Raw genomic sequence first — 20,263 nt, forward strand, 5'->3', positions numbered from 1 at the left:
TCATTTAATCTTGGTCCCACATCCCTTGGTTGCTCCTTTCCCTCTCCTGGCTGCTTTCTGAAGAACGAGCATGCTGCTACCCCCCATCCTACACATTCCCTTGTCCTGCTCTGGCTCAAAATCATTTCTGGTTTTCTAGTGAGCAAAGCTGTAGTCAGGGGAAGGTGGCACAAACACACAAAAAAAGGTAGACTGGCTGTCAGGGAAGACCACAAAGGTTGAAAGAGTACCCTCTGGAGTAACTATGGTCCAGGGTGTGGTCCTTAGCTCTTCCAAGTAAAAAACTTGATTTTGCCATTGTCCTCAAGGATGAGGAGCCTCTTGGTTCTGACACAAACCATATATATTTACAGGAGATTAATTTATAAACCAGGTGACCTATTTCTTTATTTTCAGTGACTGAAATACTTGTTTCTGCTAGCCAGGTCAGTTACTTAATGATATCAGAGTATCTGTGAAATCCATCTAAGAATCAAAAGATTGTCCAGTGGCTGTGGGAACAAAACGAGCTAGACAATCCCAAGGATTATTTTATTCAGCCCTGTGAACCATTTTTCTCCCACAACAGAGGAGAGCAGTTTCCCTGATGACTAGAAGAAAATAGAATAAGCAGTAATACAAGGTCTCAAGTAGATGTTTGAAAGCTCTTATAAGTTTTTTTCTAAAAAGAAAACAATGTCAAAATCCATAGAGTAAAGAGAACATTGGTGGCATTTTATAAATCTTAGTAATGAGTATGTATAATTTGGTTTCGTAATTCTTTGGTCCCAATATGAGTTCCTGTGACAATGCTAATATGGTATTTCTAATGATGGTACTACGGAAAAAGAAAAGGTAGAGGATTGAAGTTTGATGGGAATTCTCTGTATCCTCTACCCCCTCTAACTCAAGAATCACCATAGTCTCAGACAGTCTACTCAGTTTCATTAAGAAAGTTAACTGTGTGCTTGTGGTTTTAGCTGGCTTACTGGCCGGCCTACACCTAATAATGCTGCATGATAATCTACTGAGAGTGCATCCTCCAGCCTTTTGAAAAAACCATTAAGTGTAGGTTAAGTAGTCATTAAAAAAATAAAATAAGTTGTACCTCTTGTCAAGGACTACAGTGAGAGTCCTTCAAGCCTTATCTCAAGGTCCTTTCCTATTCCAGAGGTTGGAAACCCAAGTGCCTACAGAGGCCAGGCTGGTGGGAGTGAAGCAGGAAGCCACCACAGTGAACTGGAGAGCCAAGTCCTTTCTGGACGAGCAACCACTGCTCCACTCCAGATAACTGTTACAAGGCAGGAATGTTGACCTAGTGTTACCACATTGTCCAGTTTTTCAGGTAAAACGGGAATCCAAATCTTCATGTGAAATCTTTTGATTCAAATATTCACAATTAATTCATTTTTTTTAATTATTATTATATTCATATCTTATACAAGCCAGACAACACTTCTGCAGGTAGGATTTGGCCCGAAGTCTTCCAGTATATAACCTTGGTCTTACATTTTGTTTACCTCCTTGTCAAATTAGAGACTTTATTTTTTATGGGTTTTGCTTTTTTTCAATGTGTTCTCTAAAATACTCTGCCTAGTTTTGTGGTATTGACACTCTTATTCTCCAACCTGAATACTTTGTGTTTAAGTTTTCTTTAGCTACTACATTTTCTCTGCCATCCTGAACATTACAGTGAGCAATCTGATATTAAATGGCATGCCCTTAAGACATTTTCCATTTAACACCACTAAACATCCACAGACATTACTACTTACTTGGTTTGTGCCCGATATGTGAGCTCCATAAACACAACAAAAGATGGTTTATTTCATGGGACTTAGAGATTGTGTGCTCTTTGGGCTCCCCTTCTAGAATGCATGCCAAGATGATCTTCCTCTTGTTTCTTGAGGCCTTACCAGGCGATTAATTTTTAGTTATGTTTATCGTGTTTGCTGGAGATGTTGATTAGACTGGAGTATTCCTAAATATTTATACACACTTAAAAACAATGTCTTTAGAGGGGTTTAGTCAGGGGTTTTACTTTAATAACAGCCTGATTTCCTAGGTCTTGGGGGCGTATTACTTTACCTCCATGCAGTACTGATACTCCAAGTAGGAACTTGGCAGTCACTGCCAAGTGAATTGGTTAAGAGCTCAGCTGCTAACCAAAAGGTCAACAGTTCAAATCCACCAGCTGCTCCTTGGAAACCATATGGGGCAGCTCTACTCTGTCCTATAGGGTCACTATGATTTGGAATTGACTCAGTAGCGATGGGTTTTTTAAACGCTTTTTTTTTTTTTTTAGCAAAAGAGTATATTAACATTAGCTATTTCAGTAAGTTTCACAACCCCAAGTGGGCATGATTCACAATTGTTTTATTCTTATAGAACAGTTTTGGGAAAAAAAATATTGGCAGAAATCAATTTTTCAATAGTAATTTGACCTGTCGCTATGGCTATGAGTCGGAATCGACTCAAGGGCAATGGGTTTGAGTTTTTTTGGTTTAAAATTTGACCTGTATATATTGAGCTGCATCTGAGTGATCAAAATACCAGTAACGAATGATAAGATATGAAAATTGTCCCTTACAGCTTGCTAGCACGTTCTTAAATAAAAAAAAAAAATTCTTAAATAGATTATATAAATGCAGGCAAGTATTTGTTTTTTTATCAATATTCCCTGTGAGAAAGTTCACTATCCTACAGAAAAGCAAAAAAATAACAAAATATGCTGGTAGCTAATTTATAAAAATAAACCATAAACTTTTTCCCTCAGGATTATGGTGACTTCATCAGTTCTGGTGTGACCTATTACTGTTCTTTAAGACAGTTCTCTAGGTGTTTTTTTAAGGACATGTATTTTGGAGCTGGTAGTTGTTTGTTTTTGGACTTTTAAAAAAAAGCAAGCATAGTAAGCATTTTCTACATATGCATAAAGACCCTCACTTCCCACTTACGTATTCTTAAAGGCATAAAGGGGAACTTTAGCTTGAAGTTGTCTGTCTCAACTGCTCTTTCTTTGCTATCGTATAGGATGGCAAGGGCAAACAGAAATCTCAGCTGTGTGTAGTAATTCGTATGAAGGAAGAGGACTGGATATTATTGCGGTATTCTTTCTGACTGACTGTATATTTTTCTCCACTTGGCTAAAACAGAAAGAGAAATAATAGTGTAATACTGGCTTATACTTATGTCTTGGAAGAGGTACAGCCACAATGCTTCTTAGAAGCAAGGATGGTGAGACTGTGCCTTACATACTTTGAACATGTTGTCAGGAGGAATCAGCCTCTGGAGAAAGACATTATGCTTGGTAAAGTATAGGGTCAGTGGAAAAGAGGAAGACCCTCAAGGGGATGGATTGACACAGTGGCTGCAACAATGGGCTCAAGTATAACAACGATTGTGAGGACGGCATGGCACAGGACCAGGCAGTGTTTCGTTCTGTGGTACATAGGGTCGCTATGAGTCGGAAACGACTTAACGGCACTTAACAACAACAACAACTATGTAAAGCTTGTGACTGTTTCCAGTAATAAAGTGGGACTTTCCCGAATGTTTTCAGGATCAGGAAAATATTAATTAGCTGTGCTATAGCCCTGCTGGAAACCCTAGTGGTGTAGTGGTTAAGTGCTACAACTGCTAACCAAAAGGCTGGCAGTTCAGATCTACCTGATGCTCCTTGGAAACTCTGTGGGGCAGTTCTGCTCTGTCCTGGGGTTGCTATGAGTCAGAATTGACTCAACGACAATGGGTTTGTTGTTTTTTCTTTTTTAATAGCCCTGGTGGTACAATGGTTTAGTGCTCAGCTGCTAACCAAAAGGGACAGTTTTACTCTGTCATATGCAGTTACTCAATGGTGCCTAACTACAATGTAAATATAATGTTTAACTTTTTGGAAATAATATTTTTCCTGATTATAGAGCCAATACATGGTTATTATAGAAAATTTTGAAGAAACAGAAAAGCAACAAAGAAAATAAAAATCATCTGTGTTCATACCACCCAGAGATACCCACTGGAAGGACAGTGCTATTCTATTCCTATATCCACATAAAAAAAAAAAATAGTAGCATTTCTGAAAATTAAGATTATAATTAGACATGCAACTTTGTAATGTGTTTTCAACTAACAATATCATGGACCTTTCCCAGTGTTATTAAATTTTCTATAACATGATTTTAATGGCTATGTATATATAATAATAATTTGGATACTTACTTTGTAGGAGTAGGCACTGTTTTATATGCATTAGCTTATTATATCCCCAGACCAACCATATGAAGTTAAAATCTCCATTTTATAAAGAAAGAAATTTTAAAACTTGCCCAAGGTCACAACCTCATAAAGGATAGAGCCAAGATTCCTGCGTAGACAGCCTCACTCCAGAGCTTGTGCTCTTAACTGGTAATGCTGAACAGTCCCTCAGTGCTCTAATTAAGAAAAACACTTCTAGACTTTCAGGGGTTTTTTCGGTATAGTTTTTGGCTATTGGAAATAATACTCATGCATCTGTGGATTGGCCGTTCAGGCTGTGCTCAACTAGGAGAATTCATCCCAGTTTCACAGGATGTTAGCTGGGCTCACCCATGTGTTTGGGGCCTCATCTGGACTGGCTGGACCAACAAGGACTATCTCTTCTCCACATGTTCCCTTCATCCTCAAGGGGACTAGCTCAGGGTTGTTCATGTAGCACTGGTGTTCCCATAAAACAACAGTGGAAGATGCAAGGCCTCTTGAGGTTTAGTCTCAGAACTTGAACAGCATCACATTTGTCATATTCCATGGATCAAAGCAAGTCACAAGGCCAGTCCAAATGCAAGGTATAAAGTAATAGATCACACCTCTTGATGGAACAAGCTACAAAGTATTTGTGCCATTTACTAACTCCTACGCTTAGCATTTAGGGCCCAGAAGGCTTCTGTGTGACTAGAATTGGTAATTTACTGAACTTTTGTAGCAAGAAATGGCCTGATATAAGTAATCCTTCTGCCAGCAGATGGGTGTGGGCCAGAGTGATAGTTACTTTGACTCTGAGGCCCAGCCTCACTCTCAAGAGCCAATTTCTATACCTTCAAAGTTAGTGAAAAATGTAGCATTTTTTATTTGAATGTGATCCCTCACATGCAGGTTGTGAACTTTTACAAACTTCTTCACTGAAAAAGCAAGGGTTTCTGGAACTAATTACCGGAACAGGAAAGATGTATCAAGGGTATCCTGATACAACTGTGTAAAAATAAATGTAAATATTCTAAGTGTAGTTTGGGTGAATAAGTGGAGCCTGTCAGAGGTATTGGGTCTCTTACAAAGGATGTATCTGAAGGGTATGTTTTGGAAAAGTAGCTGCACAGTGAAGATAAGAACCAAATGGAAATAGTAACCAGAGTGAAAATGGGGCTAATCTATGGGAAGGTTTTAAAAAAGCAAAAGAAGATGTAACTGCAAGTATGCTCATAAATAAAAATGCATCACTTGAGTATATATATGAAAGGTGTAACAAATGGGAAGATTGAATGGGGGGCTAGCTAAGTGCTGTGAAGGAGCTGTTTGAATAATTGATATGCTGGCGAAAGATACTTGGAAAGGAAAAATGTCATTTAGGGTTACTCCAGCAAGCATAATTTAACTAATCAGCACATTTTATAATGATGGAAAAATTGTGCGTATATTCACTTATTACCCAATTAAGTGATAATTATGTTGTAGCCACTCAGGCATTACTCTCTGAAATGCTATTACTGATTTTTTTTAATTCATTTTTATCTTTTGTCATGTTTATATATTATTTTGGCTTTTTTTAAGTATAGATGCAAGTCTTATATGGGGCTTGTTCTCAGTTGGAGAACGTGAGACATTCACTCTCACAAATGCAGGAATGGAATGGACTTATCTTTAAATATTTCACAAGCTAAGTTTATAATCATAATATAAAAAGTATAAATGATTGCTTAGACTTACGTAGCATATTAAATATTGGTATTTTATATAATTTACATCATCTTACGTGACAAATCAATCATTTATTGAGTGTTAGTTCTGTCCCAAGGTGCATCCAAGTATCTCCACCGGGCAGAAGATGAAGGTGTGATGTCATTATAAACATTTTAATGGGATTTATTCAAATATCACATGACTCAAAAAGCGTTTCATTATTCTTACTGCTAATCAAGTTTGATGTTATTCAGAAGGATTTATGACATTTGGCATTATTCAGAAGGATTTATGAAAAATAGCTGTTTACTTATTTTCATGATGTTGTTTTTTCCAATGTTTAGTCATTGTTGTCTTTATGGTGTTTGGGGTATAACTTAAAATACACACTTAACATTGCATAGGTTAGTAAGTTCATTCTTAGGTTGACAAGAATGTCAGTAAAGCAGATTGAAAGATGTCTGTTGCATTCATAGCATCCTGGGGTTTATGTTTGTCAGGGACCTAACCTCTCGGAGGTAGTGACATCAAATTTGAGTTCTTACTGGCCAGAACAAGCCAACTCTGAGGCGAAGAAAATGAAATCACTACAATTCAATTCACCAAAGGCCAGTTCTCTCAGAGAGTAGTTTGCATACTGAAAGGAAGCAGAAAAATTAAAACACTGGTAGATATCCCCCTCAGAACACACACACCACCACCTCCACCACCACACTTTTCGAGTTTCATTATTATTGCTACAGAACTGTTTGGGAAATAAATTTAAATTATGTCCTAAGTATATGATCTATCCTGAATCCTGAGCATTCATGAGACGGAGGTGCCTTTCAAATCATAGTATCTTCTCTGTTTTAGCCTATGTCTACTGAGCTGAAACCAAACAATAAAAGCAGATTGTTTGTAGCAGAATCTTGAGGGGAGGTGAGAGACAGATGTCTGGAATATGTAATTTTTTAAAACATAGCAGTATAATATTAAATATTCTGAAAAGAGGAAAAAAACTTGTTTTCATAATACAGACTATAAAAATAAAGCTTGGCTGAATCTTGGGTGGTATGTCTCTAGATAGATAAAGTTATCAGAATTTTGGAGACAAGTGGAATAGATTTTTATGCTTAGTAAAAGATGGCAGGAGTTTCAACACTTTGAGAAACGTTGCCTGAAACACCTTCCTAAAACTACCCTCCTAGCCCACTGTAAAAAGTGTATCAAGGACTCTAAGATTATGCAATTCTATTTTAGTAAATAATTCTAAGTGAATTATCAAGATGAGCACAGATTTATGTACAAAGATATTTATCTCAGATTTATTTGTAATTGTGAAAATTTGGGAGAAAATCTATGTCCACAAAAGGAAAGTGAATAAAGAAATTACATACATCTATTTAATAAAATTCATTCCAGCAATTAAAAATTATGTTTTGGAAAAAATTTAATGCCCTGGTGAAATGCTCAGGAAGAAGATAAAATACAAAATGGTAATGAGTCAATATTTAAAGGGAAAAAAGTTACTTCTTATTTTTTATATGCATAGAAAAAGTTGGAATCGGTATAACTACTTTGGAGAGCACTTTGGCAGTGTTTGTAAAATTTAAAATGTACATATCCTACAATCCAACATTAATATGATTGATATACCAATAAATAAATAGTGGTATAATCATATGATAGAATACTATTCAGTTGTTAAAAATTAATGAATTGGATCTATATATCTGCAGTAGAGATATATCTATATATCTCAATAAAGGCAGCTCTCAAAACAATGTTAATTTTTAAAAAGCAAGCTGCAGAATGATCTATTTGTACATAGCATTTATGTAAAATTTTAAAATACACATAGCAATACCAGATATTGTTTATGTATACACGTATAGGGAATAAGCATATAAAAACAAGGCCTAAAAGAACATATACCAGAATCATGATAGTGTGCGGAAAGGAGGGGAATAGAACTGAAAAGAAAGATGGGATTGGGATCGAGGGGGTAATGCTTACTGCATCTGTAATGTTTTCTAAGTCATTTGTTTTGAAAAAAGAAGCAAGAATGACAAAATGTTTACATTGTAAATTTGGAATGGTGGTAAATTTTGGTTATTGTGCTTTTATTTTGTGTGTGTGTGTGTGTACTTTTAAAACTAAAAACTAATGATTGAAAGTAAGTACATTAATGTTTACAGTGGTTATTATTCAGTAGTGAGATTACAGGTGAGCTTTTATTTTCGTCTTCAAACTTGCCTGTAGTTTCCAAATCCATAAAGTGAATGTTACAATCGGAACAATAATGCCATTTACAGATAAAAAAACAATAGCTGGATGGTTTCTGGACCTCTTCTCTATGAGGGGTTTCTACAGCCCTTATGTTTGCGCTGCCTCTGAAAGGCTGAGATAGCAAAAGAAGGATGACCTGCAAGGATGAAAGGAAATAGAGTGCTAGCTGCCTTCCACTGGACATCGGAAATTATCCATGTCGTGAGAAGAGGCCAGATTAGTTAAGCATGTGTCAAAATTACCCGGAAGTCTTATTCTAACACAGATTGCCCCCAGAGTTTCTGATTCAGTAACTCTGGGCTCAGGCCTATGAATTTGCATTTCTAACAAGTTCCCAGGTGTTGATGATGATGCTTGCCCCAGGATCATGCTTTGAGAACCGCTGGTTTAAGCAAAACCAGACCATCCAAGATTTGTATTTATGATTACTGAAATGTGAAGGAGACATTTGGCAGGAATCATTCCAATGTTATTATCTGGCAGATCCACAAATTACTTAATGGGGAGAACCTCAAGGAGGCTGGAGCCACATACAAGGGTAGACAGACAAGAAATAGGCATCAAATGGTCGGAAAGCTCCAAAGTAGGTTCAGTCGAATGATCAGAAACCACCAAAGAGATTTGGAAAAGCAAGTTAATAAAAAAGACATGAAAAGAGACTTAAAAAAAAAAAAAACAGAGTCGTCTGCTATTTGACAAAACCTGGGAGTCCAGGATGGCACAAAATTTAGATCTTTTCACATCTTTCACTAGGCTGGGAGCTCCTTGAGAGCAGGGACTTACCCTTCCTTGCTGCCCTCTGCTTTTCTCCCCTTCGTTCCCTTCTTCTTTCCTTTCTGTCCTTCCAGATTGAGCAGCTTCCTCAGTGCCAAATATTACCCTGGGCTTTGGATAAAGCGGTAGGTAGCTTACCATCTCTGTACTCTCAGCACCTAGCACAGTACATAGTACACGCTCACTAACTGTTGAATGAAACATGATTAAACATAGCTGAACAGCAAAGTCATCATTAAAGATGCAGTGAATGGAAGACAGAAATAGGATGTTTTGTTTGCAAATGGGTCATTTTGTGAGAAGCGTAGAATGGGCTGGGCCCAGCAACGTAAATTCCCTGCCTGAGATCCCACTGGGGACTGTAACTCCTTGGCATTTTTCTTTATACTTCAAATTTTTCCCAATAAATTTTTCATATTTTTTTCATTACCTGCCAGTGTTTCCCATACCCACCATTCCCGACCTTCAGTTAAATAAGTATATGCTTCATTATAATACCTTCAACTTGTCTCAGAGGTGAGTCTGCAAATAAGGCATATGTCTGAATATATGATAAACTTTATTATGAAGTAATATCCTGCAATCCCAATGAAAAGACGCAAAAAAGGAGATCCAAAAGATTAACTTTGAGACCAACTTGAATATGTAGATTTTTAGGTTTAAGCAGTTATGTGTCTATTTATACTTATAACTTGTTCATTAAGATATACATGCACATTTGAAATCACATGTTATTTAAAATAGTCGATTTGTTTCATTTAAATTTTATGCAACAGTTTTGATTCAGTACTTCCATGTGAATCTTCAATCACCTCACACAGTTTTCCAGAGCATAGCATCTTTACTTCCACCTAGGTTTTTTGAAATATAGCATTTTTTGAATCTGTAGGTGATGCTATCACTGGAAATTTTTATCACGAATCACAAGTTTCACTCACATAACACTAGAACTTTTTTAAAATTTCATCTTTTAGTGTAGTTTCATGAGCCCTACAATGTAACCACACAGTATATATTAAATTGATCTGTAAAAACTTTGTTTACAACAACAAATAATACTACCAACTGTGACATCCTATTCTCTACCAGGATTAAGTACTAAAATTTTTTAAATTTATTTGCCATATTTAACAGCTCCATCAAGATGACTCTTGTGAGTATTCCACACTAATAACATAGATTACTGTAATTTCAACCTAATATGCCTTCCCCAAACTGTACCTTGTGACTCAGGAAATTAAGAGAGCATCCCATAATATAAGAGATTTTGTAAAATCTTGACTACAAAAAACCTTGTCTTATATTTGGGAATGTACTGTTTATTTCCCTTTAATTTTTTCTATAAAAAAAGAAACCAGTTCTTCTTTAGGCCAATATATGGAATAGAAGAGAAAACTGACTCATAGAGGTATGTAGAATTAAGGAGGGAATAAAACATAGTTGTATTCGCACACAACTTTCCACTCGTCAGGTCTTGAGAGGTGATGGATATATTTTTATTGTGAGTTAGAAGGAGGCCGTGTGTTGTGTGTAAAGCCATAATTAATGACTCTGTTTAGTAATTAGAAAGTCACATGTGGCCAAGATCAAGCAAATTGGTTTAACTAGAGTCAGTGGATCAAGTTGGAAGAAGAAAAGTTGAATTTGGCACTTTATTTTGATGGTAAACGACATTAGAGAGGTTTGGTACACTTGGCAGTTTATTCTATTCTAAAATTGCACGCCTTCTCAGTTTTTCAGCATTAAACATACAGTTTGCATATTTACATATGTTTCAGGCTATATTATTGGAATTTTGAAGACATGAAAACATCAGAGGAACCAGCCTGCAACACCCTGAACTCAGATTGGAAGATAGAGAGAAAGTTTAAAGAATGTGGCCAATAAAGACGGGTAGTACCTGGAAATATTAACTGACTCACACTGTAAAAATGAGATTGGTTTCTAAACAAAAGAGGTTATTTTAGGCCACCATCAAAGTTCAAGACAAAATGTTGAAATAAAAACTTTACACTCCCCCTCCTTCCCACTTCAGGCAGGTACCAGCATTAATGAATTATGATTTTCTTTAATCAGAAGCACTCATTTTTATCCATGTAGACCACCTATAAGACTTAAATATTGGTTATTTAATGTAGATTAATAATGAGAAACTGATTTTTCACAATGGCAGATTTTAAGGACTTGGTTCCAAACTGAGCTGAAGCTTCCCAATGCATTTTGTACAGTCTGGGAAAAACTGTGCTGCGTCGGCCTATTTTTGAAGGCCAACATGCCATGTAATATAAGGATATCATCTTATTGCTGATATCTTTGAAGAGTCCCAAGCAGACACAGAAAATGAATGGAGGCAAGGAGTGTGACGGAGGGGACAAGGATGGAGGTCTTCCAGCTATACAAGTTCCTGTGGGTTGGCAGCGTCGAGTGGATCAAAATGGAGTACTCTATGTCAGGTGAGTTTTTGGTATTGCCTGTGTTACCTCCAAGGTTGGAATCCCAAGATTAATGTGGTAGAGTCTGTTCCATGTGCAAAATATTGTAACCGACAGCACTTTAAGTAATTCTGAATAAATGACCTTTGTGCTAGAAATATTCTAGTGTTTTTTTATTCTGTACTGTTCTGCAATGTAAATTGCCTTAGGTTACCAGAGAGAATTTTTATGCATTACTTGTATTTATACAAGGTGTCATTCTGCTTCTCTCTGTAACAAGGATAAAGAAAAACATGAAGATTTCTAAAAGACACATATAAGCATCATTACCACATTCACAGTAGAATGTAAAATACTGGAAATAGACCCAGTATCTCTTGACAGTATTATTCTGTTCTTCACGTGCTTCAGCTGGCTATTCTGATAGAAAGGTTGAGAGTTTTTATCTATAGGCAGCTCCAGTTATACTTCTTACCACCTGATATTACCTAAAAATGAGTTCCTTATTTTTTCTGCACGGTTTTTAATCTATTCACTTGCATACAATCTTAAAAAAGAAAAAGTCATGATGGAAATGGTTCTTTACCTCTCAAGTAAAAATTACACAAATAAAATGCAATTGCCTGCTCTTTTCAATTTTGATGGCACATATCTTGTGTAGTATAACTAAGCTGTTGGCAAGTAGTTGTAGTCTTATTTATTACATAATTGCCAAGTTCCGTACTTTGTAGTTTTTCAGTAAGTATATGAAAGATTAAAAGAAAAAATCATAAATCTTTCTTGTGACATAATAAACTATTAGAAACAGGATTAGAACTTTTCAAAAGACATCAAATTGCATCATTAACACTATTACTTTCAATGTGATTATTTGTATCCCAGCTTCAACAGAGTCCTCTATTCCTGCAATGACGTGTTTATATGAATGAGGTATTTTCCATTACATAAACAAAACATTTCATACCGTAACAATTCAGAAAGTCAGTTCAGATTCTATCCTGGTTTTGTTTGTTTTGTGCAAGGTGTCTCTTGAGGTAAATTTAATTACTAATTGAAATTGTTTTGTCACAAATTTTTTTGTTTGTTTCTGTAATGGTGCAGTGGCTAAGCATTGGCTGCTGACCAAACGGTTGGCAGTTTGAATCTACCAGCCTTTCCTTGGAAAATGTATGGGGCAGTTCTACTGTGTCCTATACAGACGCTATGAGTCAGAATCGACTCGACGGCAATGGGTTTGGTTTTTTTTTTTAACTTTTTTTAAATTATTATTTACCATTAATTGAGGTAAAGGGATAAAAAAGCAGGGAATGTGAAGCTCGTATCGCAGTAGCCGTGTTAGATAAGATGGACAAGAACACAACAAGATAGCGTTATCAATGTGTTCCTGTTGCCAATACTATTAACAAATTGCCGGTTCTTTGTTATCAATATAATGTAGCAAGATATCAATGTTATACATTTATATTTGTAGTTATTCCAGTTTGTAAAGAGCAGATGTATATTCAGCTTATAGCGAATGACTCTAAAATCTTGATAGTTTAATTTTTTTTTGACTTTAACATCATCCCTATGAGGATAAATCAGCTTTTCGGATTGGTGAGAGCAAGAACCAAGTTAATTCTGGGATCTGTTCAGTTATCTTGTTTATGATTGTCCAAGTCTGACTAGACTTCACTAGCTGATAACCCTGTTAATGTGAGTTCTCCATGTCCAAATCCGTACACTGTAAATTATTTTGGAAACTAACTTTCCCTGGTTAGGTGAAACATTTTCAAATTAAATTAAGCCAGCCAGCATAAGTTTGATTTGTTTGTATATAACTGGCTAAATTGCCACTTGAACATATATAGGAGGCTAGTCTATAGTTCCCTTCTCAGTGTGCAGTGTGCTTGTAATATTTATGTTAATCTCCAGCTGCTTCTGCCTTGGGGTGGCATCCAGGCTACACATTACATTTCCCACCTGCTTCCACTCTTCTAAGCTTTGTGCTGAAAGACCTGTAACTATGTTTTACATTAATTATTACTCTCAAAAGTTAATTAAAGAGCTACAACTGAAGGAAAGAACCCAACTGACTGACTGAGAGGAAGTATTTTTCGAGTGTCTAGAGCACAGTACTCTAATAGAATTCGGGAATTCTTGTCTTCAGTTTAATTTTACAGTTAAATTCCTCTAGGACTCAGTCCCTGCACTTTTAGCTATAAAATGTTGGGCTGTTTCTTTTCATAAAACTCACATGAAAAATAATGAAGATGCTGTTTGCTAACAAAATTTCAAGATTTCCGAAAACATCTTTTGCCCTTCTTTCCTGTGATGGAACTCAGGTTTATAATACAGGGAATTATCGTTCTTTATATAGCATCTATGAAACATGCTGTTAATGTAAATAAATGAATAAGTGATTGACAAAGTTGAGGATTTTAATTTAGATTTTCCGTCTGCATGAATCACTTACATGACTGTCCAGAAACAAAATATGAATTACATTTTAAAGCTGGCTTATTTGATATAAAACTAGTCTTTTTTTTTGAGAGACAGACTACCTCCAGTAGCGTAATGCTATTTATGTATATGAATGTATATGAAATGGCGAGTATTACTTCTGCACGAATTTGATCAAAAGTAAAGGTTTTTTGTAAATAGTCACAAGTAAAAGATACTCCCAAATGAAAGTTATACTTTTCAAAACATACAATGAAGTTGTAAAATCAATATATTAATAGTTAAAGCCCTAAAATGCAAACTGCCCATATTAAACTAAACCCCATTGTAAATAAATAAAAAACTTATGTCAACTGAATTTTAGTACCTAAATCTGTAGACTTGATTCACATATCATACTGACTTTTATGGCTGGAAAAAACAGCAACATTGAGAGCACCTACCCATTTATCAGCTAGAGCACATTTTTGCTACCTGAAACTTATTTCCTCAAAAATTCCCATCCTTTGTCAGCTCTACCTGGCTATTCTCTCCTTCTCTATGCAGTTTGGCTCCTCAGTATAGTTTGAGTTGGGCTACACTGATCTGTCCATATGCAAAGCAACATAGTGATGAAGGGGGGGAAAAAAAAAGAGAAACCTGTTTTTACCATGGCTTCCAACCCATTTGTTAGGTTCCAAACCTCTGCTGACAATTTGCATTTCTAAGAGTCCCAAAATTCTGAGAATCACTAGTAGAGCAGTGGTTCTCAAAATTTTTTATATATAAGAATTACCTGAGCAGCTTATTAAATGTAGTTTCTGATTCAGTATATCAGGGATGGACACGCAAATTCTCAGCAGGGGTTCAAAGCCCTGGATTTTATATAAGGTCATCTTGGTTCTAGACTCCGAGAGTAAAAGGGAGTAACTTGTTAGGCCCAACTTTTATAGATTTACTGACTTTCTGGTTTAACTCCCGACATGTTCCTAAATTTCATTTTTTCCTCAGTTTAAAAACAGATCTTCTAGTTTAAAATGGTAGTGATTACTTTTGTGTACTTCTTGTTGCTTTTTTGCCTGCTTCTAACTGTCCTTTCTTCAGATATAGCAGCAGCCTTCCTGAATAACATTTTTCCCATCTTCAGTCCACTCTTATTTTTCAAAATATTTTATTTAATCTTCTATGAAGATCTGTATTTTTCTAAGAAATATTTTGGTTCAAAAGAAAGAGCTATAGTGTTAGAGGCTATAATTTAGTAGCTAACATAATATTGACAAAGAAAATGATTTTCCCTAGTAGGAAAATATTATCCTGTGAAGGACAGTTGGTTAAACTATAAATTATGCCTTTTTTTTTTTTCATATAATATGCACAGTCAGAATTATTTCCTGATGTTTTTTAAAACTATTTTTACAGTCCCAGTGGGTCTTTGTTATCTTGCTTGGAGCAGGTTAAAACATACCTGCTTACTGATGGAACATGCAAGTGTGGCTTGGAATGTCCTCTTATTCTTCCCAAGGTAACCGCTTCACAATAGATCTGTCAGCAGTTTTTTGTTTTTTGGTTTTTTTTTTTTTTTTTTTTTTTGGCTTTTTTATCTTTGTGTGTTTTATGCATTTGCTTTTCTCATTTGGCATTTTATTTTGCTATTCTGCAACATATATGCAATTTAAATCTTTACCTAATTAGATGTCTTTTGTATGCCTTTTGTAATGCTTAAAAGATTGTGGGGGAATAAAAAAGATTGTGGAAGTTGTTCAAATCCCAGAGTCATTTTCAAAGGTGACAATCCTGTATTCATAGTAAATATTTCATTACAACCACTTTTGTACCTTTTTACTATGCTCTGCATTTAAGTAGTGCAAAATTTTCTTTTACAACTACAACTGTTCCAATCTGATGTTATTTTCGCACTGTTATTGGTAGAAACTTTTGTGGCATAGTGGTTAAGAGCTACGGCTGCTAACCAAAAGGCTGGCAATTTGAATCTACTAGGTGCTTGGAAACCCTATGGGGCAGTTCTACTCTGTCCTATAGGGTCGCTATGAGTTAGAATTGACTTGACAGCAGTGGGTTTGGTTTTGGCCTTAGAACTAAGTACTGATAAGACAATTTTTTCTTTTTCACTTGTATGTCACCTCACTCCCCCCTCAAAAAAAAAAAAAAAAGGATTTGAAGCATCTTACAATGATATCTACAATAAAAAAAACATTGTTTATAAAAATAGAAAAATTCTTGAAATTGGAGTGAAAAGGTACTACTAAAATAGTAATAAAATAAGACCAAAGAAAAAGTTGGCATGTAGAAATATAGCTGTTTTTTTTTTGAACTGCATTTCATCTTTTTTTGTCCTGTTATAACATGAGAAAGTATCTAAAATTGGAAACATTATCAGATATTGTACCTTTCCATATATTTATCTTGGCTATCTTAGAATTAGGATAATTTTAATTAGTTATTTTGCCACTGAAACTCTCCAGCAGACATATTTATTAAGTTATTTAAAGTTGCTTTTCTTAAATATAAAAACTTGAGAAGGTTTTATTCAGATTTATGGCCTAATCTGTGCATAATATTTTTTTTTTTTTTTAAAGAAGGGGATGTTTTTATTAAATGCTTTAACAGACGTATTCTAAAAAAAGACTACTTTTCCAGGTGTTTAATTTTGACCCTGGAGCTGCTGTGAAACAGAGAACTGCAGAAGATGTTAAAGCAGATGAAGATGTCACAAAGCTGTGCATACATAAAAGAAAGATCATTGCAGTGGCCACCCTTCACAAAAGCATGGAAGCCCCACATCCTTCTCTGGTGCTCACCAGTCCCGGAGGAGGAACAAGTAAGTAATATAGTGAAAAAGAAAAGAAGGCTTAAGGAATTTTCCCTTCCCCAGTCTTTCCAAGAGAAAGAATCGTTAGAAATCACTTTGCCAGACATTATCCCTTCTTGCTTTGCAAACATACACAAGGCTTTTAAAGTTCTCTGTTCTATCATTCTATTACAAATAGCAAATTAGTTCCGAAAAACTACCATGAGGTTGTTTCCCAAAATCTCCTGTCCAGATAATCTAGTTAAACAAGCAGAATAAATGCTAATTAGCACATAAAAATGCTATGCAGGTGTGTAGAGCTGAGCTCACAAAAAAGGAAGTACTGTTGCTTTTTGGGTTGCTTTTTTTAGGAAACAAATGTAGCTTTTTCACTACGGTTAGAATTGGAATGTGTGGTATCAAGACCTCAAATGCAACATAGCAGTGTTGTCAGAAACTGGCAACATTATTCTTTCACTCTAATAGTTACTTATTGAATACCTACTGAACAGAAATCACTTTGTCAGGAACTTTTTAAAGCTCCTTCCACACACAAACACACACACGTGCACACACACACTTTTATTTTTTTTTTTAATTTCAAAGCTGCAGAAAAGTTGCAGGTACACGTCACTGAGTAGCCCTGTCCTCTTCACCTCGATTCACCAATTCACATTTTGTTGCATTTGCTTCCCCCATCTCTCCTGCTCATTTTTTTGGCTGAACCTTTTGAGAAGTATTTGCAGATACTGTAACAGCTCATCCCCAAATATTTCAGCACACAGGAACATCTCCTGTGTAACTACAATGTAATTATCCCATTCAGGAAGTTTAACATTAATATGACATTATTATCTAATACACAGTCCATATTCAAATTTCATCAACTGTCTTAATGTCCTTTATTGCTTTTCTAAGCAATCTAGCCTTTTTAAAAAAAAAAAATCCAGGATACAATCAAAGTTCATGCATTGCATTTAGTTGTTGTTATATTTCTTTAATTCCAGATCAGTTCCCCATTGTTTTTCAGTCTTTCATGAACTGACGTTTTTAAGAGTCCAGGCCAGTTTTGCAGGATGTTTCTCAACTTAGATTTGCCTGATTGTTTCCTCATGTTTATACTCAGGTATGTGTGTGTGTATAAAACATTTGCCTGAGTATAAATATATATAAAACATTATACCAGGGGCAGATAACCCAATAAGCAAGGTAAGCACAGGTTTACTTGTGCTTACAGTTTCACATGTTTTCCATGACATCAAAGCTATGGTGGAAAACGTGAGAACTGTTCACTACAGATGTAGTAAAAAATGTGAAACTGTTCAGTACAGTTGAATAAGCACATACAAGTAAGGTCATACTTAACCTTGGTGATTGGGTAGTCCACCCCTACATTACACACACACACTTTTTGGTAGGAATGCTACATAGGTGATGTTATGTGTTTATCAGGAGGCACGTAATGTTAATTTGTTCCATATTGATGATTGCTTGGTTAAGGTTATGTCCATGTGATTTCTCCAATGTTAAGATACCATTTTCCTTTTATGCTTAAAATGTAATCTGTGGAGCTAGATTATACTTTGAGATTGAGGAACTCCTTTTAAGGGCTAGAATATGAACTCCCTCTAAAATATTACAGTCTAGTTAATACTTGAGTAGTAATTTAGGGTAAAATGCGGCTAAGCGCAAAAACATTTGTTTATGCGTGATAAATGATATTGTTCTCAGAAGTTCAGAAGAATGGGGATGATAAGTATAACCTTTAGTGATCAAAGAAGGCTTTATGGCAGAACTACAATTTCAACCAGCCCTGGGAAATAGTAGAGTTTAGACATATGAGGGAAGTAGGAAAATTTTTGTCCAGATGAGTATAATGTAATTATAGCATAATTAAGGGATGATATGGAAAATAATCTGACTTAAGTGGAAGGTTAAACCTGCATATATAAATTGGGTCCAAATTATTGAGAGCCTTGAATACAAAAAGGAGCGGTCGTGACATCATACAGGTAATTAAGGATGCACACTTATAACTCATGTGGACAGGGCAAGGAGAGACAAATTTGACAGTTATTAGCATAGAGCTTCTATCCAGTAACCTTCTAAACTTTAACAGGAATGGTCCGAAAAAAAATGTTCCACTGAGGTACATAAGAAAAAAAAGCTTCAGGGGATCTTGTTTTTTTCTTCTAATGAGCTACATTTTTATAATTAAAAGATATTGTAACAATTTAAAGTTATATTTAATACTAATAAGTTATTTAAAATTTACTATTATCCATCCACCTTGATGTATAACTATTTTTTATTTAATTTCTTTTATTGCCTCGCACCTGTGTGGGCACAGTCTCTACCTGCTGCTGTTCTCACTTCATATTATATCCTGGTTTTACCAGTTTCTACCTAACTCTTGTTTTAATGGCCCTAGCGGAATCTTCTTCTAGGTCCTTTGTCATATTTGTAAATCCAGGGTTAATTCTTGAAAGGTAAATATTTACTAGTACACGTATAAGAGGTACACCTCCATCCCCTTTGAACTTGTACATTTTGGTGGATTAATTGCTACTGTTTCATGAGCTTCACACGTAACATTTATTATGATTTCTTAATTTTTAAAATATATGGTTGAGATTTAAATAATCACAAATTCAAAACACTCCTGTAGTAGTTTTAACGCCTCTTTATTTTGCATACATAAATGTATATTTAGTTTCTTTATTCTTTTGAAAGGTCTGCTTGAACATACAGGAAAGCACTAAGTGGGTGCCTAGCATTTACACTTGCCAACCCTTGTATACTTTAATTCCTAACGGTAACATAACCTCAGCCTGTCTTTGTTTGTTTGGTATTCCTGTTATTTTAAAGATGATAACTATTTTTCCCCAGATACAGAAGAAATCCTTCCTTAACCACAGCTAATTTCTAAATTCTTTTAGTTGAATATAAAAAGTGCCCATGTCTATATTTTTAATCACTGAGTCGTAGATAATTAAATATATAAATACACTGATACCCAAGAAAAGATGCAAGTCAGTTGTTTTATTACTGAAGATAACGCAGTCAATTTCATGATAATAGTGTAAATGTAAATACAGTTGTTTTTACTATATACCAAGCAAAATGACCCAAATATTTTTAACATATTATTCCTTTAATTACAAACATAAAAAAAAAAAACTCCAACAAGAAAATCCGCTTCAGTTTAGTGAACTAGCTGAAATTTTCTTATACTGTTGGCTCTCAACTTTTCATGTATTATGTTCCAGAAATTACTGTATCAGAGAATCTGAACTCCACCACACTAGAAAGAGAAAGCCCCCATTTCCCAAGAAAAACATGTGTTTATTGCATTCGCTTACTACTTGAGTGCAACCTACCTAGACTTCTGTGTACCCCAGATTGATAACCAGTGTCTGTGGAGCCCTGGTGGCACAGTGGTTAAGCGCTCAACTGCTAACTGAAAGGTGGGCAATTCGAACCCACAAACCGCTCTGCAGGAGAAAGACATGACAGTCTGCTTCCGTAAAGATTACAGCCTTGGAAACCCTATGGGGCAGTTCTACTCCGTCCTCTAGGGTCACTATGAGTTGAAATCAGCTTGACAGCATTTAAATAAATATACCTCTGGTTGCAAATTAAGTGTGCT

The 20,263-nt window shown here is 35.5% G+C and overlaps 1 protein-coding gene across 5 annotated transcripts in view; it reads left to right on the forward strand.

The window, feature by feature from the left end:
- Positions 1-20,263, forward strand: part of MBD5 (methyl-CpG binding domain protein 5) — a 150,772-nt gene that overhangs the window by 74,722 nt on the left and 55,787 nt on the right. For 4 of the 5 annotated variants that reach the window (XM_049887157.1, XM_049887159.1, XM_049887160.1 and 1 more), the window contains exons 2-4: positions 10,731-11,405; positions 15,225-15,327; positions 16,464-16,644. In XM_049887157.1, the coding sequence (XP_049743114.1) occupies positions 11,293-11,405; positions 15,225-15,327; positions 16,464-16,644 (397 nt within the window). In that variant the 5' untranslated portion in view covers positions 10,731-11,292. The remainder of the gene's footprint in view (positions 1-10,730; positions 11,406-15,224; positions 15,328-16,463; positions 16,645-20,263) is intronic. The other variant, XM_049887158.1, reaches the window with a different exon arrangement.

The sequence above is a fragment of the Elephas maximus genome, chromosome 6 (assembly GCF_024166365.1).
Source record: "Elephas maximus indicus isolate mEleMax1 chromosome 6, mEleMax1 primary haplotype, whole genome shotgun sequence".
NCBI classification, from domain to species: domain Eukaryota; kingdom Metazoa; phylum Chordata; class Mammalia; order Proboscidea; family Elephantidae; genus Elephas; species Elephas maximus.